We start from the raw sequence: 26,979 nt of genomic DNA on the forward strand, positions 1-26,979 counted from the left end.
TTGAACCTGACTCCAGGTGGTCTTGACCCCTCCTCAGGAGTGGGTCTGAACACTACCAGGTGATGGTTAGCCCACTCCTCCTTCCTGTCTAAGATCCATAAAAGCAGGGGGACTTCTTGTTTGTTCTCTCTCTCCCCTGCCTCTGCCTTCCTGCTCACCAGAAATCACCATTCCTGTTTCCTGCTGCTCTTGGTTTCACCACGAGGTGGACAAAACCCAGTGCCATCAAATCTGGTTGCACATGTATCTTGTTTTCCCTTCCCTATACCTTTGCAACTTCCCTACCTCATATACCTTGTATTTATTGTTAAACCTCTCTTCTTTTAACTTCCAAGTTGCAGTGAGATGATTGATTTGAGTCGGCATGCCTTTCCTCTCTCTCCATCTAGTTCCTTTTCTATTGGGGAAGAGGGAAGGGCATCCTATAAATTGTTATGGGTTCTACCAACTACATTTAAGTCTGTGGGAGATGAAAATTAGAACCAAGGCAGGAGACCAAGCAAGCATTAGCACTCCATTTAGTTATTTCTCAATTAGAGCTCAACTAACTCCACACAGTGTTGCATTCTGCCACGTAACTAGAGCCTGAAGTGATTTGGCATTCTCTGCAGAGGAAAGAGAAGGCAAATAAATAATGAAAAGATGCTGAAATCCCTCCACCATTTCAACAGGCTCTAGGCCTGGATTGCAGCTGATCATCAGCTCCTCCTCTGTCATGCCATCAGCCACGCATGCTACTAATGCTCTCTTTTCCTCTGCATTGGGACGTTAATGTTGCTGTGCAGACACAATCTCCTCCAATTCTGTGGTGAGTAGCCACTAATATTACTTGTCTTGTTTCTTTAATTGGTTTGAAAAATGCAGGCTCATTCAGAACTGGTGGACTAGGAGGAAGCTTCGGCAAGAGTATGGCACACAGAGTAAAACAAGCTTCCCACAGTGGGAAAAGGACTACAACCTGCAACCTATGAATGCTTATGGACTCTTTGATGAATACCTGGAGATGAGTATGTTGCTGACCTTAGTTCTCTCTCTTTCATTGGATTTGAATGGTGTTGCTTTTTTTGCTGATATGAGCTGCTGTACTCTTTAAATTGTTGATATGTGGAGCTGCAGAGACTGTAGAATGGTTTTCATCCTCACAGGTCAGATGTGAGATGGAATGGAAGTGAGTTTGTTAGAGCCAGCCAAAGCAGCGTAACTAACCACAGCGCTGGCAGTTTGCTAACTTTGCATCTATATTCTCATTCTCACTTGGGGTGGAGAAGGCTGTTTTCCAAACCAGAACTCACCTCTCTGACTGCAGACATGTCTGAAGAACTTTGCTGTTCTTTACTGGAGGAAATTCCCTTGGGCTGTTGCTTCTTGACTGCTTGGCACAGCCCCGCATGCTTCTTTGCGTTCTAAGTTTGCCATCATTTACTAAGCACAATCTACCCAAGTAGATTGCTGCCAGAAGGCATTGCTCTGCCCAGAGAAAAGAGGAGGGTCACTGCTCCAAGAAATGTTAAAGAGCAAGAGCTTTTGCCCTGCGTGACTGCATGAGCCTTTGGTTTAGTTGTGGCAATTAACGAGGCAGGAATTATATGTAGTTCATTTTATTCCCAGAAAGCCTCGTCCACAACTCTGTGCAAATCAGTTAAATTTGGGTTCTAATTCAGTTGGGAAAAGCTTCACAAGGATGCTGATGGGCAATTCATTAATTTGGGAGCATCAGAAAACTGGAAATGTTTAGCCACAAAATGGCTTTGCCTCACAAGCAGGTAGCCTGGAACCCCAGGGAAAGTCTGTGCTACTCGCTGCAGTGCAGTAGAAACTTCAAGATAGTCCCTGGCTCCTTTGTGGTACTGTTGGAACTGCTCAGCCATTGAGAGGCTTCCAGACCTTCCCAGGGTGCTGGGAAAGAGGCAGACGATCTCTGACCTGATCCTGGTTCCTCTTGGCACTGAGGTTTGCAGAGCCACAGGCAGGATCTCTTGCAGATGTGAAGAGAGCATGAAGTCTGTGGCACTTCTTGCCACGTTGTGAGGCACTTAAAAATGCCATCTCTTGGGAAACTTGAGGCACTTCAGTTTCCAGGTAGTTCAAGCCCAAAACATCAGGGCTAAGCTGATCTGACACACAAGGCAGAGCAGAATATTTTGTCCAAGAGCTGTGAGGCTGAGTCAGCCAGGCAGAAGCAGCACAACTCTTGCAGCTTAGCTCAATTTCTGCCCAAGTGCAGTGGCTCCTTTGGCCACAGAGATCCACCAATCAGAATGGCATTTGCAAAGCTGACCATGTTAGGTGAAACCAGGGCTTGCTCACCCTTATTTGGGCAAGACACCAACGAGTACCTAAACACCTGTGGGTACCTGTTTATCACTTTGGGAGGGGACATAATGGCTCAAGCCTCTGTTTTCCTCTCTCCCTTGCTTCCCCCCTCACCAGAAGGCCTATTAGCCTGCCAGGACAGTCATGACTATTTTTTTTCTTTCCCTCCTCACACAATTCTTTTAAACTCATGGGAAATTCAGTAGAAACACCTCTAGAAGGTTAGCAAAATAAAAACTGCTGCCGATCTGTATTATAAAAAAAGGATTTATTCAGCCCTACTAGTTGCAGGCTTTGAGAGATTCTTGTTGATGCTGGAGGGAAAATGCCCCTTTCTAAAAAACACAGCTTGTCCACCTGCAGGCTTTGCTCCAAATTTCAAAATCTAGATGTTGCTGTCATCCCAGGAAAGAGATGTGCATCTGCTCCTGTCATTCTTGCTTGCAAGGAACTGCTGTAGCAACATCACTAGGCAGCATAAGAAGAAATGTTTGTGTATCTAGGTGTGAGGTTTGTGTGCATGTGTTATTTGGTATCTTGGACTTTGGGGTTAGATCTTAATCATAGAGCCATAGAACATTAGAGGTTGGAAGGGACCTCCAGAGGTCATCGAGTCCAACCCCCTGCCAAGGCAGGATCCCCATGGGTAGTCTGCACAGGAATGCATCTGTGCAGGTTTGCAAAGTCTCCAGAGGAGACTCCACAACCTCTCTGGGCAGCCTGCTCCAGGGCTCTGTCACCCTCACTGTAAAGAAGTTTCTCCTCACGTTGAGGTGAAACCTTCTGTGTTTCAGTTTGTAGCTGATGTTCCTTGTCTTATTAATGCACACCACCAGAAAGAGATTAGCCCCCTCCACTTGACATCACCCCTCAGATATTGAGAGACACTGATCAGATGCCCTCTCGGTCTTCTGCACACTAAACAGCTCCAGGGCTCTCAGTCTCTCTTCACAGGGGAGATGCTCAAGTCCCCCAGTCATCCTCTTGGCTCTCTGTTGGACTCTCCAGCAGTTCCCTGTCTCTCTTGAACCAGAGAGCCCAAAATTGGACACACAATCCCAGCTGTGGCCTCACCAGGGCAGAGCAGAAGGTGAGAAGAACCTACTGTAACCTTTTCATGTTTTTCCCCTAGTTCTCCAGTTTGGATTCACAACCATTTTCGTGGCAGCTTTTCCACTGGCACCACTTCTGGCCTTACTTAACAATATCATTGAAATTCGGCTTGATGCCTACAAATTTGTCACCCAGTGGAGAAGACCTTTAGCTTCAAGAGCCAAAGATATAGGTGAGCTCTTTGTGTTTCTGTTGTGTGTGTGCGTTGTTTGTAAGGCAAAGGCTTGACCACTTCAGCTAAGAGCAGATTAAGGTATTTTCTGTCACATTCCTTACTAACAAAAGACAATTTAATTGTTTGGGTACCTAATGTCAGTCTACTTAGGCAATTAGTAGCCTGTATTGGAAAATGCCTGTCAGTGATTTTCTGGGTGACTTAACAACCAGGATATTTTAATGAAGTGAGCAGTGTTCTCTGCAGGTTTTCCCTTCTGGCAGACGTGCTGTGTGAACACAACACTGCTCAGGTTTGAATCTAACAACCAGACTGAGCAGCTGAAACATAAAAGTCAAGTTAAAGCAGCCACCATCCTGTAAGGGACCTGTGTGCTTTGCATTTACCTGGCCAGAACCAAGCTGCCCTGTGACTCAGAGCCTGAAGGACCTCGCGGTCCTTCCTCAGTCAGACAGGGTGGCTCTAGATCCAAGACACTTGCCCTCAGTATTGCTAAACACAGAGTTCAGGTGATTTGGTCTTCACCCAGCCACTCACTACTGCAAGGCCTTTCTGAACAGATTTTGGCTATAAATCTCTTCTGTCCTAGCAGTGTGCAAAAGCAGAACACCTTTAGGAAGGAGTCTGCAAACCAAACCCATCTGCCCAATGCTGAACCCCTGGTGTCTTTGGAAGGGTCGATAGGATACCTTAGTACCCATCTGCATTGCAAAGAATTCCTGCCCACATCATAAATTATCAGGAGCTCAGGCCTTGTGCTGTCAGAGTGGTCTACCACATACCTGAAATCTGGGTCTGAGCAAAGCTTTGTTTGGCAACAGTGTGGATCTATGGATTTAAGTACAAGGCTGGACATCAGCCAACACAGAGCATGCACAGAAAAAGAGACATTTTTTACTTCAGGTTGCTTCAGATCTGATTTCTTAAAATAAGTTTCAGCCACTCCCTATTCAGCAAAGTTTTCAGGAGCAGCTTCATGCCTCATTAAAACCAGCAGTTCTCTCTTATCTTCCTTTGATGTGGTGCTCAGTGGTGATTCTTATGACTGGAGCTGGTGTCTGCCTGTACCACAAAATCTGTCAGACAGTTGAGGATGGGCCAAAATTCCCAGGTGATGCTTAGGGGCTATGTGCTGTTGTGGAGCATTGGCCTGTGTTGTGGAGGCAAGGAATTAATGTGGCAGAGGCAAGGAATTAATGTGGCAGAGGCAGGAATTATAACAAATGGAATCCTTTTCTTTTCCTGAACACCCTGTCCCCAAACTATATACAAAACTAGCTTAAGTTGATTTACAGATTCAGTTCCATCAGGAATTTCTTCCAAAAGGATGTTATAGATGAATTCAGAGTTTTAGGAAGTCAGAAAATGAAAAGGCTGAGCTACAAGCACAGCTTCACCCTGCTATCAATCAAGGCTGAGCAGAGAATTAAGGGAACAGCAAGTTTTACTCATGGAGGTAAGATAGGTATTTGACAGTGATCCCATGCTGGATCTCTCTGCTCTCAGCTGCCTCCTGATGCTGCAGGCAATATCCAACAGTATAGATCCATGCAGCAGAAGCCCAAAACGAGTGGCAGAGCCACCAAACTCAGAAATGTCTTGAGCACTTCTTCCACGAGTGGGATGATCATGGAGCGATGCTGCCTTCACAGCGCAGGGGAGAGCCCAAGCTGTGCAGGCAGGAAGTTGGCTGCTGATACAGTCTGAGAGCAGCTGGTCCAGGTGCCACTGGCAGGTCTCTCAAAGGGCCCAGGGCTTGCCAAGCCTGCAGGCTTGCACAGAAGGGTGCAAAAGTGGGGAGAAGTGTCCAAAAGCAGGGATGGGGTAAAACCAAGAGTCATGCAAAAGAGCAGGGACGGTCCAGTCATGGCAGGAACCTGTCCTGTCAGGTACTCTGTCAAGGCAGGAATCTTTCAAGGTGAGAAATCTCAAGGCAGGAATCTTTCAAGGTGAGAACTCTCAAGGCAGGAACTCCTTCATCTTCTCCCTTGCTCTGATTATCCTTTTCTAGACAAAGTGTCCTTTTACCACTTTATGCTGGGTGTGAAAACCAGGCTAACCACCAGCCCGATTGCAGCACAGGCTTCCACACATGCAGGAAAGCACCTATTGCTCTTCCTCTCTCACCCCGACAGGGCAGGGGTTGGAAAGCAGTTTTCATGCTGCCTTCTCCCATTCAAACCCACGGGGGCAGGGGGAGAAGAAAGGAATTTGGAGTACCCTGGAACAGCATGCCACAAAGATTTGATGGTGATGGGTACATGCTGACCAGATGTGCATGAGTTACACCAAGGACCCTGCAACAGACAGAGCCTGGGTTGCGTGATCTCTTGCCCTGGACACCCTCCTCAAAGGCTGGGTAGCCATCATCATAGGCAGGGAGGCTTTACAGTGTTTCTTAAAGGTGTCCACACAGAATGGCTCAGGTTGGAAGTGACCTTGAAGATCACAAAGTTCCAACCCTCCTGCCATGGGAAAGGACACTTTCCACAAGATCAGGTTTCTCAAAGCCTCATCCAACCTGGCCTTGAACACTTCCAGAGAGAGAGACATCCTTGGGCAACCTGTACCAGTGTCTTCACACCCTCATGTAAAGAATTTCTTTCTGATCCAGTCTAAATCATAGAATGGTCTGGACTTGAAGTGACCTCCAAAGGTCATCCAGTCCAACTGCCCCTGCAGTCAGCAGGGACATCCTCAACTAGATCAGGTTGCTCAGAGCCCTCATCTTGAGTATCTCCAGGAATGGGGCCTCAGACACCTCCTTGGGCAACCTATTTGAGTGTTCCACCATGCTCATGGTAAAAAACTTGTTCCTAACATCCAATCTAAGTCTGCTCTTCTCTAGTTTGAAGCCCTTGCCCCCTGTCACCACAGGCCTTCATAAACAGTCTCTCCTCATCCTTCTTGTAGGGCCTCTTCAAATACTGAAAGATTGCTATTAGGTCTCTCTGAAGCCTCCTCTTCCCCAGGCTGAACAACTGAGAGAGTCATTGGACACTGGAATGGGCTGCCCGGGGAGGTGGTGGAGTCGCCGTCCCTGGAGCTGTTCAAGGCAGGATTGGACGTGGCACTTGGTGCCATGGTCTAGCCTTGAGCTCTGTGGTAAAGGGTTGGACTTGATGATCTGTGAGGTCTCTTCCAACCCTGATGATACTGTGATACTGTGAACCCCAGCTCTCTGAGCTTGTCCACACAGCAGAGGTGCTTCAACCCCCTGATCATTTTTGTGCCCTTCCTCCTGATCCACTCCATGTCCTTCCTATATTGAGGACTCCAGACCCTCAAGCTTCAGTCCATTCCTTCTCACCCTATTACTACAAGCCCTTGTAAAAGGTCCCACCCCAGCTCTCTTGTAGACCCTCTTCAGGTACTGGAAGGCTACTATAAAGTACACAGTTATGTGATGGTGGAGACATGAGCATTTCTGTGGCCTTCTTGAAGTTATTTGCAGGATAAACAAAATTCTCACCTGGTGGAAACAGAAATCTGCCCCACTGAGGTCCTGCTGCTCAGTAACAAAAATTACATGCATTCAATTGACTCTCAGACAGAAGCTGCATAAAGAGACCTTGGGTGGTGGGGATAACTGCCTCAGAGCATGCAGTACCTCAGGCACTGTGGTCCTATTTTCCTTGGAGTTAACATACCTTCCTTGTTGGACAGGAATCTGGTATGGCATCCTGGAAGGCATTGGGATTCTCTCTGTCATCACAAATGCGTTTGTTATAGCTGTGACATCAGATTTCATCCCTCGCCTGGTTTACGCTTACAAGTATGGACCTTGTGCTGGCCAAGGAGAAGCTGGACAAAAGTAAGGTTTTGGGGGGTGGATGTGCATGAAAGTCACTTCACTGCTTGAACAGCTGCAGCAGTGTCTGTGTATGCTCTGATTCCACTAAGCAAAGCTTACTGTTTGTGCTTAGGTAGCATTTGCTGTATGTGCTTAGCCATAGATGCTGTTGCTTTGCATCCTCACAGAGCATGAGAGACTGTAATGTATGACATTAATTGAAGGGAAAGGCAGCAGAACTGCTACAGAGATGTGGGGTGTGTGCATCAGGGTGCTGCACAAGCTGCACTTGCCAGCTGGTGCACATCAATATAACCCTCTTTTCATTCTGAAGCCATGCTGCTATTTATCAGTTACAGATTTAATGAGCATTTTAAACTTACTAGGATGGGGTTTTTTTTCCCTGATGTAGTAGTCAGCATGTATTGCTAAAAAAAAAAGAGTAGTGTCTAGCAATTCCCAACTCATAAATCAAGGTATACTTACAGAGAAAAGCAATTTGTTTTTCTTCCAACACTTGAGTCCTTAGATTAAATCTTTCAGGAGACATTTGTAGACTGAGTCTCTGCTGCCTAAGTGGATTTTCTTTTGGTGTTACTAAACGCTGAGATTATGTTACTGTTTGCACACTACCAGCAAGCTGCTGCTTGACAACTTGTTCAACCCAGGCTGTTTGGCTCAGGGAGGGTCATTGAGTCCAGCCAAACCGAGTTTGCAAATGATCTCCCAGCAGCAATACTAGCGAAGACTCCAGCATTCAGAGAAGGCCAAGCTAAAGAGCAGACAGCAATAGGGAGCTTGTGCTCTGCTGCTGGACATATGGCAGATTGATTTTTGCTCCCTGCTGCAGAAGGCAGGTTCTGCTGTTGCTGCCTCTCTGCAATCTCTTGGTTGTCAATACTGTTTAACTGTGCTGTCGTAAGAAGGGCAGCTGGTACAGCTCTCCTGATTAGCAGTGCTGCTAAGTTGTCCTGCAAGGGCTTTGGCATTTTAGTCAGTGCCAGAGGAGATGCCCCATTTATTTGGATGAAGCATTAAAGTCACTTCGTGGCCAAAGTGTGTGGTCTGGTGCCAGCCCTTCCTGACTCTATGCCTCTGCTTGGGCCATTGCGAAGATCCATAAGACACTAAGGGGCTGGCAGCAACTTTTCTTGCTGCTGCTTTTTCTCAGGGCATGAAAAACCAACACCTTTGGACAGTTGAGTTTTGTGACAACTTCAGATATGGCTCACTGGCTTTTAAACTAATTCTGCATAGGGGAAGTAGCTTGGCTCACCTCTTGTAAGGTGGTGTCACACTTCTCCTGCTCTCCTGAGTGGCTTGCTAGATAAAGCCGTGAGATAATAATCCTTTGAAGTAGCCAACCTGGGTATTTCCATCAGCATTCTGGATTTGAATATGAAGAAGTAGTGTTCTAAAAGCAGGGAGCTATTAAAAAAATCCCCAGGAATATGGAGTTTTCTCAAAGTCAGAAGCCAGGAACATCTGCTGCTGAATAACTCAGAGGAGAGAGGTGCTTGTTCCTTTCAAAACACATCTGTGCATATTAGAACCATATGACACTCAGTGATGCCAGAGAAGTATTACAATTAAATTAAGGTTCAAATCCACTCAGTGTGGAGAGTTTGAGGCAAAGTCAGATGGAGTTTAAGAGGAATTTCTCAGAGACCACACAATCCATAGTTTAAAAAACAACCAACCAAACCTGTACCTTACTGAGCATTATCCTCTGCAGCTTGCCTGGGCTTACCTGTGCTTGGGCAGTGCAAAGGGACCAGCACAAAACCTTTGCTCAGCTTTTAACACAAAACCTGAGCCTTCTGATGACTCCCACAGCACTTGGTCAGGCGACAAATATCCTCCTACTTGGAGTTCTCCAAATTCTGCCTCATCCTCCAAGTGCTCATCCTCCTTGGGGGTCTTTCAGTACTGAATTCCTCTAACTGGACATTGTGTAAAAGGCTCCTTTAAGTGTACCTCCTTTCCATCTGATTTAATGTGCCTTTATGCCAGTACCATGAGGGTGACACTGGGAAGATTCTGATTATCTTCCTGGTGCTACTCATTATTTTCTCTGCCTGTCTTGGGTCACATTTTAGGTGACATTTCTTTTCAAAATGACTTCACCATTTCTTCTTCCCTAGAAATCTGCCATCACTTCCCTTTTATTGTCCTTCTGACCTACTAGAGCATTTCTTTTGTATTGCCTCAACACCCCTTTCAAATATTAACAAGCATCAGCCTTATACTGTGAGACCCAGAGAGCATCCTCCTGGGCACAAGAGTTAATAGAAAAACCTTGCTGTGTCCTGACTGCAGGATTTTGTTCCCCTCTAGGTGTATGGTTGGGTATGTTAATGCCAGTTTGTCAGTGTTTCTGGTGTCTGACTTTGAGAACCGCTCAGAGCCAACCTCAAATGGAAGTGAATTCTCTGGGTCACCATTAAAATATTGCAGGTAAGAACCTGATCAAAATACCATTTTGCTTTAAGATGTTGCAAGGCAGAAGCACCATAGGAAATTTGGGGTTGCAAGGCAGAAGCACCATAGGAAATCTGGGGTTGCAAGGCAGAAGCACCATAGGAAATTTAGGGTTGCAAGGCAGAAGCACCACAGGAAATCTGGGGTTGCAAGGCAGAAGCACCATAGGAAATCTGGGGTTGCAAGGCAGAAGCACCATAGGAAATCTGGGGTTGCAAGGCAGAAGCACCATAGGAAATCTGGGGTTGCAAGGCAGAAGCACCATAGGAAATCTGGAGTTGCAAGGCAGAAGCACCATAGGAAATTTGGGGTTGCAAGGCAGAAGCACCATAGGAAATCTGGGGTTGCAAGGCAGAAGCACCATAGGAAATCTGGGGTTGCAAGGCAGAAGCACCATAGGAAATTTGGGGTTGCAAGGCAGAAGCACCATAGGAAATTTGGGGTTGCAAGGCAGAAGCACCATAGGAAATTTGGGGTTGCAACTAATTTTCAGAACTGAGAACCCAAGTAATGGATTGAAGTGTCCTACTCAGGGACATGCTTGTGGTGCTGCTTGGCTGCTTGCTGCACGATTCTCTCCTTAGATGGGGGTTGGAACTAGATGATCCTTGTGGTCCCTTCCAACCCTGACTGATTCTATAAAGGAGAATCTGTAAAGTGAGTATCTGGCAGGCTCTTAATAGAGGATTTCTTTGGTGTCGTGTCTTGAAACAGACACAACTATCATTACAAAAGGGATGTGGAGGTGCTGGAGTGAGTGCAGAGAAGGGCGAGGAAGCTGTGGAAGGGCCTGGAGAATAAATCTTATGACGAGCAACTGAGGGTGCTGGGGATGGTTAGTTTGAAAAAGAGGAGGCTGAGGGGAGACCTCATCACTATCTACAGCTACCTGAAAGGATATTGTGGAGAGGCTGCTGCTGGTCTCTTCTCACCAGTCAGTAGTGACAGAACAAGAGGGAATGGCCTCACTCTGCCACTGGGTAAGTTTAGACTGGACATTAGGAATTATTTTTTCCCCAGCAAGAGTGGTCAGGCATTGGAATGAGCTGCCCAGGGAGGTGGTGGAGTCACCAACCCTGGATGTGTTTAAAAGTCATTTGGATGTGGTGCTTGAGGATATGGTTTAAGGTGAACCTTGTAGAGTTCTCAGTGGGATTTGGTGATCCTGAGGGGCTTTTCCAAACAGAATGTTTCTGTGATTCTGTGATCATGGAGAAATAGGGTAACAAAGAGACAATGATAGGTGACCAGTGAGGTGAAATGGAAATCAGATCATAGCACATGCACAAGGAACTCAGAGTTGCCCCAAAGCAACCACACTGAGTTATTTCACAGGTCTGCCAGGCATAAAGAGGGTTTGTGGTAAAGCACCTTGGCAAAACCTCCACTCCAGGACTTCCTAATTGTTGAGTGGTTGGTTGTGTCATTGCTTACAGGTATAAATCTTAGCAATAATCACATCCTTGTGGTTTGAATCAAAACCAAATCACCAGTTAATGATCTGTGTCAACCTCAACCAACAGAAACAGCAACCTGACACCAGTCCCTGACGACAGATTTTCACCTGATTGATTTGAATGGTCCAGAGAATTGAGGCTCTACATAAAAGTCTTAAATGGAGTCCTCACCAAAAATACCAAACAGCCAACGCAGCTACCAGGCTTTTATTGCAACATTGGCTTACAAGCACAAGTCTTGGGTGCTGCAGATACACTTAGCCCTGATGGTTTTTACTGGGAGTAGTTAAAATATGCGTGCCTAAAGAACAAAAGACACTCTGTGATACAGCAGAAGTCAGTGATACTTTGTGAGACTCTGGAATCTTTATTAATATTAAGAGTTTGAGGGCCACAGGTAATGAACTAGGGGAGGGGGTTGGCATTAATGCTTTGGTTTAACTAACTCATATTTGAGACTTGCAATTTATTTGGCAGAAAGAACATCCCAGCACTGAATCCATAGACAACACTTCTCTGTGAAGCAGAACCACTTTCCACATTGTTTGCCATAGCACCATTTAATAATCCTCTGTCCTTCTGATCAGTCTCTTCCTCCTCTTTATTCCCCAGTTTCAGACACGAAGTTGCTGCTAATAAAAGCCGACAGTGGAAATGCTATCAGTAATAAAGAGATCCCCTCCATATCCCATCAACAGAACACTGTTAACATTGGTGCCATAAATCTCCAGCAGATAAATCTGTTCTTTTGGGGGACACTGAATGGTTATGTATATCTATCCTTGACAGAAAATGAACATCTTTCTTTAGCTGAGATTATCAGCTGCTTAAGCCACCTGCCTTCGGTTCCCACATCAGTCATTTTGATTGTACTGCAAGCCAGGTATTGACAGTGAAGTAAAGAGCCATGATGGTGCTCTGCTGTGCATCACTGCAGGCATTTTTCCAGGAAGGCAATTTGAGCAAAAAACAGTAGCAGCATTCAGTAAACTGCTCATCTGGAACCCCCAGTTCCAGTTTTGGGCTCCCCAGTTGAAGAGGGACAGGGATCTGCTGGAGAGGGTCCAGCGGAGGGCTACAAGGACGATGAGGGGACAGGAGGGCATGGCTTGTGAGGAGAGGCTGAGGGACCTGGGGCTGCTTAGTCTGGAGAAGAGAAGACTTAGAGGGGATCTGATAAACGTTTATAAGTATCTGAAGGCTGCTAGGAGAGGGGGGACAGGCTCTGCTCACTGCTCCCTGGGATAGGACAAGGAGCAATGGGTGTAAGTTGCAGCAAAAGAGGTTCTGCCTCAACACAAGGGGGAACTTCTTTACTGGAAGGGTCCCAGAGCACTGGCACAGGCTCCCCAGAGAGGTTATGGGGTCTCCTTCTCTGGAGCCTTTCAAGGCCTGTCTGGATGTGTTCCTCTGTGGTCTGTGTTAGATAGGATTGCCCTGCTCTGGCAGGGGGGTTGGACTCAATGACCTCCTCAGGTCCCTTCCAACCCCTAACATCCTGTGAACCCAGGCAGTGCCATGCTGTTCTGGTTGGGTTTCTTCTTGTGCAGCATTTGATGACCAGCAAAGAAAAAAAAAGATCTACTGGGACTTGGTCCAAGGACCTTTGTGTGCAGGATGCTTAGAATCATAGAATCAACCAGGTTGGAAGAGACCTCCAAGATCATTCAGTCCAACCTAGCACCCAGCCCTATCCAATCAACCAGACCATGGCACTAAGTGCCTCATCCAGGCTTTTCTTGAAGACCCCCAGGGACGGTGCCTCCACCACCTCCCTGGGAGTCATAAAAGATCCTGAGCTATAAAGGCAGAATGCTGCTTGCAAAGAGATCGTCTCAGTTTCAAGAACTCACACCAGAGGTATTGCAACTTATCAGAGGTTTGTATGTGAAGAGAGTTTGTTTCCATTGGTGTGGCACCCTCTGCAATCTGAGAAGGTGAATCTACAGGTTGTGGATTCTGTCTCTAGAGGCATTCAAAACCCATCTGGATGTGTTCCTGTGTGACTTACTCTAGGTGATCCTACTCTAGCAGGACTAGATGATCTTCAGAGGTCTCTTCTAACCCCTATCATTCCATGTTTCTGTTATTCTCTGTGGAACTGCTGGTGCTGAGCACCCAACATCCTCTGAATTTACTCTACCAGTTTCACTTCATACAGGCAACAGCTGGAGCACAAAGCACACTTCTGGAGTGCATATTGCCATTAGGTTTCATCTGAAAGTAAACTCATCTGGGTGGGTTTACTCATCCAAACCATGGTAAGTGGAAGTGATCAGGACCCTCTCTTTGAAAGCATGCACCTGATCTGGAAAACAACACTAGGGTGAGCCTCACCTAGGGAGCAGGCAATGCTGTGCTAGCTTGTACAGCCTGAACTGAGATCATTCTGCTGCAGAGAATGCAACAATCAAAAGCAGCTGGGGTTTGGTTCTGCTTTCCTTCCAGGCAGCAGGGCAGGAGCTTGCTAACCATTATACCTCTGCTTGTCTTTCAGGTACAGGGACTACCGAGACCCTCCCCACTCCCCGGTGCCCTACGGTTACACGCTGCAGTTCTGGCACGTCCTAGCGGCACGGTTGGCATTCATCATCGTGTTTGAGGTCAGTGACCATTCAGGGGGCAAAACAAAACCAACAAAATGAAACAGAGCTTTGAAGCTTCTCGTCAGGGTGACCTCTGATGGCAGTGGTGGCTTTGTTTCTGCTCTTTAGGTTGTGCTTTGAATTGTCAGGTCTGCTTTCTGAGCAGTCACAGGTGTTGAGGTTCTGACCAAGAGGGGAACGCAGCACTTGGAAAAGCAGAACAGGGACTTGGAAAGAGGGGAAATAAATGGAGTTTTATTTACTTTCTGAGGTCTGATTTTTGAGGTGCTGAAGGGTCTAGTGAACAAATCTTCTGAGGAATGGCTGAGAGAACTGGGGTTGTTTACACTGGAGGAGAGGAGGCTGAAGGGAGGCCTCATTGCTCTCTATGGCTATCTGAAAGGAGGTTGGAGTGAGATGTGGGTCAGTCTCACCTCCCTGGTATCAGGTGATAGAATGAGATGAAATGGCCTGAAATTATGCCAAAGGAGGTTTAGGTTGGAGATTAGGAAGAATTCTTTACAGAAAGTGTGATCAGGCATTGGGACAGACTGTCTAGGGAGGTGGTGGAGTCACCCTCCCTGGAGGCGTTCAGGAAATGTATGAACGTGGCAGTTTGGGATGTGGTTTAATGGCCATGATGGGGTTAGGCTGAATCCCAGAATCCCAGAATTAACCAGGTTGGAAAAGACCTCTAGGATCATTAAGTCCAACCTATCACCTAACCCTTCTCATTAACTAAACCATGTCACTAAGTGCCTCATCCAGCCTCCTCTTAAACACCTCCAAGAATGGTGACTCCACCACCTCCCTGGGCAGCCCATTCCAATGCCAGTCACTCTTCTTGTGAAGAATTTCTTCCTAACATCCAGCCTAAACCTGCCCTGGTGCAGTTTGCAGTTTGAGGCTGTGTCTTCTTGTTCTGTCACTGGGTGCCTGGCAGAAGAGACCAAACTTTGCCTGGCAACAATCTCCTTTCAGGTAGTTGTAGAGAGCAATAAGGTCTCCCCTGAGCCTCTTCTTCTTCAGGCTGAAGCCTGGACTTGATGATCTTAGAATTGTTTTGGTTGGAAAAGACCTCTATGATTCTTTGATTCATAACCTGTGTAGGCTGGAAAGCTGCCTGCTGCTTAGTGTGTAAGGAAGGGCTGAAGGAAGATGAGAAGATGAAATCCAAAGAACTGAAAAGTGAATATAGTTGAAGTTGAAGGTGGTGGAGGCACCGTCCCTGGAGGTGTTCAAGAAAAGCCTGGATGAGGCACTTAGTGCCATGGTCTGGTTGACTGGCTAGGGCTGGGTGCTAGGTTGGCCTGGATGATCTTGGAGGTCTCTTCCAACCTGGTTGATTCTATGATTCTATTGACACCTCTAGCTTTTATCCCTCTGTTTTTTGGATACCATTCACTTCCCCAGCACAATTAGCATCACAAAGATGATGATGATGATGGTGAGAAGGACTCAATACCTTTACCAGTGTTCTCAACGGTTAGTGTTTTCTGTCAGCACCTCAGAAGTCTTTAAGAGAAACCAGAGATGATACCAACTTCTTGTGTCTGGTATTTCCTTCCTGATAGAGAAAGAAAGAAAGAGCCAGGAGGGCTGCTAAATAGGATGAGACCATTTACAAAGCAAAATGTTGCTCTTAAGCCTGAGTTTCAGCAGCCTGAACTTTCCTGCCAGAAACGAGGGGCTCCATACCTCTCCAGCACAAGCAGTCTGAAGTCTTTTACCCTGTGAAGAAGCCAAACAGTGAACAAATGATTTTTAAAACCTCTTTACTCAATCTTCTGCTCTGAAATCGTAGGAACAGGACAGCCAGCACTGAGGTAGGAGCCGTAAATGCCCTGAGTTATTGGCATATTGATGAGCAGTTGCCTCCGTGACGCACGTTGCTGTGCAAACTCATTCTGAACTGAGCTTTTGAAGCACCTTTTTGGGTCATGCAACAGAAGCATTTGAGATAGAGGAAAGGTGAAAGGGGAAACATTTTCTGGATTATTTCTTGCACAGGTTGGTGGCTCAGCAGAACCCCAAAGTCAGCAGTGAATGCCCTGATTTCATGTTCAGCCCTTCCCGTATTCTGCCTTTGCCTGGGTTGGAGAGCAGGTTCCTTCCTCTCCACTGGGCTAACTCTTTAGAGGTTGTCCCTAAGGAAATCAGTCCTCCACACAGGGAAACACGGAGGGAAGGAAGAAGGACAAAAGGAAGATTTGATAGAGGCCTTCTGAGCTTGATCTCTCCTTTCTTTCTAGAGCTGATGATACAGAGAGCCATCTGCCTCCAAAATGACTACAAGAATGGCCTTGGCAGGTCAGCCTAAGCAGTTTTAAGACTGCAGAGAGTCTCCTTTTTGATACACATTTGACTTACAGGCAGAATGGCATAAGGGCAAAGATAACTGAGGCAAGAAAAATCAGCCTCACTCAACTCTCAAATGCCCAGCCTACTGATTTGCAGCCTGCTGTGGAAGAGCTATTTGTGCCTGTTCAATTCTCATTCAAAAGGTTTGCCTTTGCTTTGTCCCAGCTGAAGCTGCAGGCTGGCTCAAACCCAAAGAGAGGTATTTCCTAGCACTGCAAAAGGAGTTTGGTCTTGGGGGTTTTTCTTTACAGCTGGCAAAAAAAAACCCATCCAATAAAGTATTGAGGGTTTATTTCTCCTGAGTGCAGAACATACAGGAAAACAGAGCACATTCTGTTCTTGATGGCTTTCAAAGGAAGGGTTCTGCTTGGAGAAGAAGTATCAAATCATCAAATGAAGTGTGGTAAGGAGAGGTGATTCTAACACTACTCTGCTCTGGTGAGACCTCACCTGCAGTACTGTGTCCAGCTCTGAGGCCACCAACATGAGAGAGATGACATAAAGACCTGCTGGAGTGAGTCCAGAGGAGGACCACAAAGATGAGCAGAAGGCTGGAGCACCTCTGCTATGAAGACAGGCTGAAAGAATTTGGGCTGTTCAGCCTGGAGAAGAGAAGGCTTTTGGAAGACCTTAAAACTACATTTCAGTTTCTGAGGGGGACCTACAGGAAGGCTGAGGAAGGAGCTATTTGGAAGGGCTTGTAGCAACAGGACAAGGGGTGATGGTTTGAAACTGATTTAGGTTGGACATAAGGAAGAAGTTCTTTACAATGAGAGTTGTGAAATACTGAAATAGGTTGCCCAGAGATGAGGTTGAGACCCTGCTGCTGGAAACATTCAAGATCAGACTTGATGGGGCCTTGAGCAACCTGCTAACTGCAGGGGAGTTGGACAAGATGTCCTTTGAGGGTCCCTTCCAACCCAATGGCATCTGTGAGTCTTTATTTCTCCAGTCCAGAATGAGTGTCCTTTCTGAGGTGGAGGGTTTTCTTCTGTTTCTCTGCTCCTCCTCTCATCTGAAGTGAATAAATCTCCAAGCAGCATCTTTGATGAAACAAAAATGACAAGCAATCCTGCCCCATTGCACTCAAGCTTTGCTGTGGCATGCCTAAAACATGAGGGACAAAGTGACCTTGTATTTAATGGTGATGTAAATGGCAGCAATGAGAGACAGAGCATAGGGGAAAAGTCTTGCATTCAGCATAGGAAATTTACTGTTTCCAGTAGTGGTGCAGGGGGGTTCTGGCAACAGCAAAGTGCTGCATCATTTGATCCTCCTCTTCCTGCACTGCAATCCATTAATACCAGGCCCTGCCCACACAACCTTACAGCAAATCATGACTTCAGGGGTTTGAGCAGAGAGGTCATAACCTTTGCTGCCATCAGTTTGAGTTCTTATATGAACCCAGAGGGCCAACCAGAGGCTGGGCTGCATCAGGAGAAGTGTGGCCAGCAGGGCCAGGGAGGTGATTCTCCCCCTCTACTCTGCTCTGCTGAGACCCCACCTGGAGTACTGCATCCAGTTCTGGAGCCCCCATTACAAAAAGGATGTGGAGATGCTGGAGTGTGTCCAGAGAAGGGCCAGGAGGATGCTCAGCGGGCTGCAGCAGCTCTGCTATGAGGACAGACTGAAAGAGTTGGGGCTGTGCAGTCTGGAGAAGAGGAGGCTCCCAGGTGACCTTATTGTGGCCTTGAAGTATCTGAAGGGGGCTACAAAAAAGCTGGGGAGGGACTGTTTAGGCTCTCAGGGAGTGACAGGACTGGGGGGAATGGAACAAAACTGGAGGTGGGGAGAGTCAGACTGCACGTGAGGAGGAAGTTGTTCAGTATGAGAGTGGTGAGAGCCTGGAATGGGTTGCCCAGGGAGGTGGTTGAGGCCCCATGGCTGGAGGTGTTTAAGGCCAGGCTGGATGAGGCTGTGGCCAGCCTGCTCTAGGGTAGGGTGTCCCTGGGCATGGCAGGGGGGTTGGAACTAGATGATCCTTGTGGTGCCTTCCAACCCTGACTGATTCTATGAATCCAGCTGCTCATAACCTTGGCTGCAGTCTGTGCTCCACTGATTTTGGAGTTTCTGTGGGGGAAAAAAAGGTCACAGATTTGGTTTCTTTACATTTAGTAATGGATTTCAGTGCAACACAGAACCTTTTTTGTGCTTTGGAAGGAGAATGTTTACAGGAGATAAGGAGAACACTTCTTGTCTTCCTAAGGTTTGAACTGCTGTTGTTTTTTGCAGCACCTTGTCTTTTGCATAAAGCACCTGATCTCCTACTTAATCCCAGACCTGCCAAAGGATCTGAGAGATCGGATGAGGAGAGAGAAGTACCTGATCCAGGAGATGATGTATGAAGCTGAACTGGAACGTCTGCAGAAGGAGCGAAAGGAGAGGAAGAAGAATGGGAAGTCTTACCACAACGAGTGGCCGTGACGGGGTGAGGAAGCAGCTGCTTACAGGAAGATAGGAATGCTGTTGAGAAATGTTTTCTGGTTTTCCACAGCTGAGGCTGTGCTGCAAGGAGCAGTCAGGCAATGCTGTGTGCCCTTAGCACACCTACACCCACGACTGACAGGGTGCATATTGTCCTCAGTCTTTGGAAATTGCAACTCTTGCAAGGCTTAGTCTTCACCAGAGCTAACGTCGGCATGAGCGGATCAGACCCATGCTTAAGTCTCTGCACTCTTTCCAGGAAGCTCCCAGGCCCTGAAGCTAAAAGCAAGTTGTGTATCTTGCAGTGCTTTACAGAACTCAGTGGTCTGATGGCTCCTTCTCACCACCAAGTTGCTACTTCACAACCAGTGACTGCGTGCTGGCAACATGGCAGCACTTGCCCATGTGTGCCCATATGCAACCTTGCCCTCTTCCACAGTGGACTAAGCTGTGCTAGCTTGCATTTACCACAAGTTAAGGTTGCATATGTGGATCATTCCCATTACTCCAGCAATAGTGAAGGGATTTTTTTTAGGAGGAGATGCTTGAGTCTAATCAACTGATCTAACAATGCTGAAAATTTTGGGTATGCAGAAGTGCTGACAGGTAGAGAAACACCTAAATGTAGAATCACTTTGGAAATGATACTGTGAAATGTTGGTAGCATGTCTGACAGATTTGAACAGTGCCTTTTCAGCTATAGGACTATCTGATCTCTGAAGGGAACAGATCAGGCTGGAGCATCTTGCCAAGAGCTGCCCATGCATTTGTAGCGCAAGATCACATTGAGGCCTCAAAAATGAATTAGGGTGTAGGATACATGTTACAGAAAACTGATTGTGGCTTACAGACTGATCTGTGCAAGTGAAATAACTCCCCCCCCCAGCAGATGGATGAGGTCAGCAGAGCAAAAGGACACAGATGTCCAGCATCTCTACATTGCTAGCTTTTTCCTTTAACCTTCCATTATCTGTGAAGGGGTGGAGGGGAGGTAGGGGTGGGGGGCAAAAATCAGACTGTAGCATGAAGTAGCTTAAATTCTTTCATGCAAAGCAATTTTACACAGGCTGCAGGATTAGATTTGTCAGAGTGGGTCACTGTCTATATCCTTTTGCAAATTCCTTAACCCCAAATAGTGAAGCTGCAGCTCTAAAGACTGCAGAAGTCTTAAATGGAGCGACGTGAATCAAGCTGCCGGGTGCTGTGAGAGCTCTACCACCTCCTGCCTCAAAGTGATGGCACTGCCATTCTTGCAGCGCACACAGTGGCTCAGTCAGCCACCACACAAGCTTCAGAAGCCAAGTGGCAGTGTGCCTGTGTCCCAGTGGGGATACAGCTAGGCATAAAGTGCTGGAGCTAATCTATTTGCTTCACCCTTCTGCGAGCGATGGCAGCTCCAGAAAAGCGATCATTTCCTCAGAAAGCAGGTAGTTGTGACCTGGTTTGTTTAAAGATAGCTAAGAGAGGAAAATTCAGCAAGCTGCTTCTGCAAGTCCTCCTGGAAATCGTTCAATAGATGGGATAGAATTTGCCCTTTTGGGCAGACCACATAATGCAAGACCTTGTGGGTGAATGTCTCAAGCTCCACAAGACATCAAGACGGCTTGCACCTAGACCCTGTGTTGTCAAATTAGAGCTGTTAACTTCTTGCCACTGAATTGGAGAACTGTGCTAATTCCATGCAGGGGGAAGGTCCTAACCAAAGGTAGTATGGCTTGAGGAAGGGGTGGACTAGAAAAAATATATTTGCCCTCTGCCTGCCTACATTTTGTTTTTTCACAGCAAGGAACCTCCTCCAGTAGCGACCTACATGAAGAGGATAAATGGCACAGCAGCTCCCACCTACCATGTGCTCCTGGCCCAAGCTTGAAGGTCCAATAAGGCAACATAAACACGGAGGGAATTTCAGGATCAATCTATTGACTCAGTGCCAAACTGAGTGGGGACCACAGCTAGTGGCTGTGGGCTGTATTGCTGCCTAAGGAGGAAGTGAAGTTGTTCATCTTTGCTTCAGCTTACAAGAGCATCTGTGGAAACAGTCCATGTAGGCAGTGGAAATGGGGGGAGGCTTCTCTTGCTGTGGATAGGAGGTGAGGGTTAGGCAACATCACCCTCTGATACACCCATGCCAAACAGGTTAGTATTTGCCATCCACCTAGGGGTGTCTACTGCGCTTGCGCTCTGGGCACTCTAAGGCAGGATGGCTGTGCAACGTCACGCTCAGACCAAACTCAGCAGAGCACTTGGCTGCGTTTGCATAGCCCCTGTTTAGTACCTAACAGGGCAGGTGACAAGAGCTTAGAAACTGTTTGCTAAGTAGCAAAGCGAGACGTGAGTTCTGCATAAAATCAGTGCCACCCACACCAGTGCGAAACTGCAGACTCCCGCAGGAAGATGCAGCAGCTCTGTTGGTGTGGATCTCAAGAACTTCCAAGAGCTGAACTAAAGCCTGGTAGAGGACAAACTGACTTCCACTCCAGAAGTGTAATGTGCCAAACCAAACCAGGTGCAGCAGAAATGCAACAGACAAGAACGGCTTTGGAGACTCGTGTTCAAGCACAGCTACACGGTGATGCATTTTCAGGACAATACAACACTGGAAGGTGTCTCCCATTCTGCTCTACACAAGAACATGAGCTGGCTGCTTACCAAGCTTATGCTGAGCGTGACGCTGGAAGGGGCTCTGACCTACCCCGACCAATCCTGAGTAGATTTCTGTCTCTTCCTATTGACCACTCAAGCCACCGAGGTTTCCGTGCTGCTGGTCTGCTGAACAGGTTTTCCTGGAATCACTTGGGACAGGTGACCCCTTTTAATTTATTTGATACATTAGAAAGACATGATACAAATAATAGGCTGATAGTAAATGATGATCTCTAGATAGCAAATTGATGCCACCCCCTGCTTACTGATCTGATGAGAGGTTCTGTTTAAACCTCCAGGTGGCTGTCTATATGTTGTTTACCTATTGCAGCTCCACAAGAGCGCCACCTTTAAGGGGAAAACAAACAAAAATGCAACCTCAGTGCATGCCACAAACATTTTACATAGCAAGCAGGACAGCACCCATCAAAGGATTTACTGTGAAATCATTTTGCAATCAACATAGGCTTGATCTCCACTCTTGACAGCAAGCATGCACTTCCCGAGCAATTACACACCAGTTTTTAGAAGCAAGGAGGGGGGAGGTGAAATTGTACATCAGGACTGTTTTTCAGCCTGTTTGCTACAGGGTTTGCATTCTGGCCCACGATGGTTTAAGAGATCTTAGAATAAATGGGGGGAAAAAAAAAGGTAAATACATAACCTGGCTACTTTGACAAAAGAGAAGTCCTAAGTGTAGAACATCACTAGGGGCACCAAAAGCCACAACAGAAACTGTGTTTACAAATCCTTTCTTTTCACTCTTTGTGAGGGGAGTTATTTACCATATATATTGTTTATATATATATATATATATAAAGTATAGAGATTGTTTATTTGTAAATAGGAGAAACCCTCCAGAGAAGAATGTTTTCACCCTTTCCAAACAAGACAGACTCATCGACATGAAGCCATGGTTTAATGCTTGTATAATGTACACAGCACAGCTTGAAATAAACCAAGCGTCTGAAAGATTCGCTGTGGGGCACTCGTCAGTTCTTCTCTCTTTGCCTTCCTCCAGCAGCAAGCAAACAGACCAGGTAGCTGGAAGCAAATCTAAATGTGCACCAAAGAAAAGGGCCAAAAGCTGCCACTGCTTGCTCGCTGTGGGTCGTACAGTCTGTGTGTTCACACAGCCAACTATTGTTACTGGTGCGGGTTTAGTTCTTGTTTTAATGTTCCTGCTTGTTTTGTCTCTTGACTCTGCCAGGTGCTTCCTGTAATTTGGACACTCTGAAGTGCTCCCCAGTCCCATGGAATTGGTTTTAAGCATCCTTTTTATTTTTGAGCATCCTGCATGTTTGAGTCAGGTGAGCTTTCAGCTTTGAGAGATGAAAGATAGAGGTGCAGGAGTGTGGTCAAGGCACTAAAAATTATCTTGCTGCTTTAGGAAGTTATTTACAGTGAGAGTGGTGAAACACTGGCACAGGCTGCCCAGGGAGGTTGTGGCTGCTCCCTCCTTGGAGCTGTTTAAGGCCAGGTTGGATGGGGCCTTGAGCAACCTGTTCTAGTGGGAGGTGTGGAATGCCCATGGCAGGGGATTGGAACTAGATGATCCTTGAGGTCCCTTCCAACCTAAAACATAGAATCAAATCATAGAATCAATCAGGGTTGGAAGGGACCACAAGCATCATCCAGTTCCAGTCCTCCTGCCACAGGCAGGGACACCCTACCCTAGATCAGGCTGCCCACAGCCTCATCCAGCCTGGCCTTAAACACCTCCAGGCATGGGGCCTCAACCATTCTATGATGCTATGCTTTTACACAGACAAGGCTCTGGCTGTGAGTCCAACTAGCAGAGCACAGTATATGATCCCAGAGGAAATATTATTCACAATTAATTAATTGCTTTCATTACTGATGCTAATTAAAACAAGAGCATATAGAAAAAAAAACAAAGCAGAAAGAGCCATGCTGTAGCTCTGCAACAATCATAGAATGTCAGCATGAAATGGGGTAGATGCAGGGGTCATCTGCAAAGCTTAAGAATGCTTATCTCAAAGCATTTACAGCAAGATATTCTCCCCACTGAAGAGTCACCTTGATGTGGTGGTGTGGACCAAAGGATAGTGCTTGGCCCAGATTTTCACTTGATGCCAAACTCGGAGTTAAATGATTGCTGAGTGCTGAAATAGCAGCATCAAGCACAAAGTGAAGCCATTGCTGTCACTGGTGTGCCTGCTCTGGGTTAAACAGCACCAAGAAAGAAACTCTGCTCCTACATCTTACAGCTGTGGCCACTGGGAAGATTCATTTTCACTCTATGAACTAAGCAGGTGGAAGTCACAGCTCTTCTAGACAGGTTAAGGCAGTGTCAGTTACAGCACCAGCAGTGACCTCAGCAGAGTGGTGTCACGAAGGCCACACTGATGCTGTTTAACACAGCAGTGATCTGTCACCCTCCTGGGAAGCACATTCAGGTGGGAGTTCAGCATTTGTGCTGGGAGGGCTGTGGCCACTCCAGCAGGCACACAGGTCAAGGGCTTGCTACAGGCTTCTGTTCTCTGTCCACAGCTAACTCTGTGCCATAAAGCACAGGTACACAGAGGCACACTAGACCTCCTCTCAGCATTCTGCAGCAGTGTGAAGACACCAGTAGTCTCCCTTGTCAGATCTGTGGTACCTGGTAAGTATAAATGACTATATTCCAAGCCTCAAGAGCTATTCTGTAGCACAAAAGGCAGTGTCTGTTTCTCTGTCCTGAAGACAAGGCACAATGCTGAATGAGCTGAACCTACCTTCTAAGACTTGAGAAGCAGTCAGCTGGTTCAGTCAGTGGGCTAGTTGCCTCGGGGACAAGGACAGTTCCACAGCAGAGCCCCCAAAGGACTTCATTCAGGATGCTATTGTTTATCTTAGATGCAGGGACACAAGACTTATGACATCTATACTGCCCACTTGCAGCCCTTCCACACAGTGGATTTAGGCACTTATTTGGTCAGAGCCACAACAGAGGGATGGGGGACAAAGGGCTGGCCCTAAACTCTGCATTGGATCATGCAAACCAGAGCTGCAGGAAGCAAAGTGGGAGCCTGCCCCCATTATGCAGCTTTGCACTAGATTAGCTGATGGAGACATGCTCCTGGTGCCAACTTGCACAGGGCTGTCTGGCCTCTGCTCCTCTAGCAGAGATCTGGTCCTTGGAGCCCATTTTATCTTCCTAACATTTTCTGATCCTGTCAGTTCATCTTATGCAGTAGGTCATCAAGTGCCCTCTGTCACAGGAGTATGGAACAAATTGATTTGGATGTTAAAGGGCTCCAGTCAAGGTAGATAAACTGGCACTGTGCCACATTCCAAGTTACAGCAGCCCAACACCTGGCACAAATGCCACATAACTACCAGGAAGCATTTAAGACATGCAGTGAGTGTTTCATTTGCTTCTTAAGCATGACTGCTTTCTAAGCTTCACAGCTCAGCTTTTCTTTTCCAACTTGATCCTGCTGCAGTGAAGGAGTTTTAAACACCCATGTACAGCTGTAGAAAAAAAGACTGCAGCACAAAACCAACATGGGAGGTCAGAGTCTGTTCCCTGCTGCACCAGAAAGTACAGAGGAGAAGGAAGCAATGGGGGGACTGACTCTTCAAAACAACCAGCACAGTGCATGGTCTGGACTGGGTGTGCTGTTCAGCTTCTCTTGGCAGCCCAGCCAGAGGCTGAGCCATCCCATGCCCTGCAGCCCTGGGGAAGCCATCACCAAGTGACCTCCTCTGCAAACCTTTCCCTGTGCTGGAGGACTGTGCAGTAGACTCTGCCTGCCAGAACACGATGTTCTGTTGCCTGACCTGGACCAATCCTGAGTGTGAATCCTCAGGGTGGCAACAGGCACTGCGTGAACACAAACAGCTCCATCTCTGCCACATTATGCCCAGCCCAGCACAAGAGTGGTGCTAGGCCACACTCTGGCCATGAAGTATAAGACCACTGCAGTTCTGCTAGATAGCATTGCATGAAAAAACCCAAACAGCTCATTTCCTTCGTGAGAATCAGACCAGGCAGAAGAGGGAGACAAGGTGCAAAGTGAAGAGCATTGCTGGCTCCAAAGATACTCTTGTAGCTTCCAGCAGTGGGTACAGAGGAGGGGATGTGGATAGCCAGAGAACAAGCAGCTTGATAAAAACAAAGCTGTGGACAAACCTAGCAAAATAAAGACACTCTCCAGAGCAGCTCTGCAAAAGAACCAGATGGCACTACATGGAGCTCCTGTACCAAAAGAGACCCACTGCTTCTTGCAACCTGATAAGGTCCCACAGCCCTAATCTCTTCATGCTTTCAATGCCTTAAAAGAGAAAACAAACCAGACAAAGAGCCATGTCTGGGGGAACAGTGCTCTTACCAAACAAAACATTTACTCTGAGAGTGAGCCGTGATTCAAAACAGGTATTTTCCAGGAGGTCCAGAGAACATCAGGCAAGTATTTCACATAGGAACCTTGCCTTAAGCGCTGTCACCAAGATCCAGAGTGAGAAAGGGAATGAGGAAGCGCAAGAAAAGAGCTGATTCCTTCCTTAGCTAATGTCAAGGTCGTTCAAGGGTGACAGCGCCGCGGAGCTCAGCAGATGCCCACCCATGTCGCTGGTAACCGACTGGGCACAGGAACATGGGCAGCGACTCACACCAACAAAAGCTGTCCTGGTGGGCTGAGGGAGCCCTGTGTCAGATGTGAAGGCCATTGGCTTTGTTCTTGGTGCTTGCAACGTCCATTTCAATGTGGCTGAAAGCAGGGTTGTCCGTTCCTTCGGCCCTCGCAGTGAACGATTGCCCGCCCAACACTTCCACCTTCTCTGCCTAAAAGAGCATAAGGCAAAAGTCAGGCTGTGAGGTGGAAGAAACCATTTTGCTCCCTGACCTGACTGCAAGCAGAGTCAGGCCTCACATAAAGGCTGCCTTACAGTATCACAGTATCATCAGGGTTGGAAGAGACCTCACAGATCATCAAGTCCAACCCTTTAGCACAGAGCTCAAGGCTAGACCATGGCACCAAGTGCCACGTCCAATCCTGCCTTGAACAGCCCCAGGGACGGCGACTCCACCACCTCCCCGGGCAGCCCATTCCAGTGTCCAATGACTCTCTCAGTGAAGAACTTTCTCCTCACCTCCAGCCTAAATTTCCCCTGGCACAGCCTGAGGCTGTGTCCTCTTGTTCTGGTGCTGGCCACCTGAGAGAAGAGAGCAACCTCCCCCTGGCCACAACCACCCCTCAGGTAGTTGTAAACAGCAATGAGGTCTCCCCTGAGCCTCCTCTTCTCCAGGCTAACCAATCCCAGCTCCCTCAGCCTCTCCTCGTAGGGCTGTGCTCAAGGCCTCTCCCCAGCCTCGTCGCCCTTCTCTGGACACACTCAAGCATCTCAATGTCCCTCCTAAACTGGGGGGCCCAGAACTGAACACAGCACTCAAGGTGTGGTCTAACGAGTGCAGAGTACAGGGGCAGAATGACCTCCCTGCTCCTGCTGGCCACACCATTGCTGATGCAGGCCAGGATGCCACTGGCTCTCTTGGCCACCTGGGCACACTGCTGGCTCATGTTCAGGTGGGTATCAATCAGCACCCCCAGATCCTCTCTGTCTGGCTGCTCTCCAGCCACTCCAACCCCAGCTGGCTGATGGACCTGAACAGTGCAGCAGCTGGTATTT

At 47.3% G+C, this 26,979-nt stretch overlaps 2 protein-coding genes across 7 annotated transcripts in view; one reads left to right on the top strand and one right to left on the bottom strand.

Moving 5' to 3' along the window:
* ANO4 (anoctamin 4) overlaps nucleotides 1–22,319 on the top strand; it is a 231,837-nt gene extending 209,518 nt beyond the window's left edge. For 5 of the 6 annotated variants that reach the window (XM_064155007.1, XM_064155008.1, XM_064155009.1 and 2 more), the window contains 7 exons: nucleotides 865–1,007; nucleotides 3,446–3,598; nucleotides 7,268–7,415; nucleotides 9,732–9,851; nucleotides 13,830–13,935; nucleotides 18,511–18,706; nucleotides 20,485–22,319. In XM_064155007.1, coding sequence (XP_064011077.1) covers nucleotides 865–1,007; nucleotides 3,446–3,598; nucleotides 7,268–7,415; nucleotides 9,732–9,851; nucleotides 13,830–13,935; nucleotides 18,511–18,702 — 862 coding nt within the window. In that variant the 3' untranslated portion in view covers nucleotides 18,703–18,706; nucleotides 20,485–22,319. Of the gene's footprint in view, nucleotides 1–864; nucleotides 1,008–3,445; nucleotides 3,599–7,267; nucleotides 7,416–9,731; nucleotides 9,852–13,829; nucleotides 13,936–15,491; nucleotides 15,744–18,510; nucleotides 18,707–20,484 lie in introns of those variants that run through there. The other variant, XR_010304974.1, reaches the window with a different exon arrangement.
* Nucleotides 22,320–25,662: 3,343 nt separating this feature from the next.
* Nucleotides 25,663–26,979, bottom strand: part of SLC5A8 (solute carrier family 5 member 8) — a 37,053-nt gene continuing 35,736 nt past the window's right edge. The window contains exon 15 of the mRNA XM_064155013.1: nucleotides 25,663–26,134. Coding sequence (XP_064011083.1) covers nucleotides 26,003–26,134 — 132 coding nt within the window. The 3' untranslated portion in view covers nucleotides 25,663–26,002. The remainder of the gene's footprint in view (nucleotides 26,135–26,979) is intronic.

The sequence above is a fragment of the Pogoniulus pusillus genome, chromosome 15 (genome assembly GCF_015220805.1).
Source record: "Pogoniulus pusillus isolate bPogPus1 chromosome 15, bPogPus1.pri, whole genome shotgun sequence".
NCBI lineage: Eukaryota > Metazoa > Chordata > Aves > Piciformes > Lybiidae > Pogoniulus > Pogoniulus pusillus.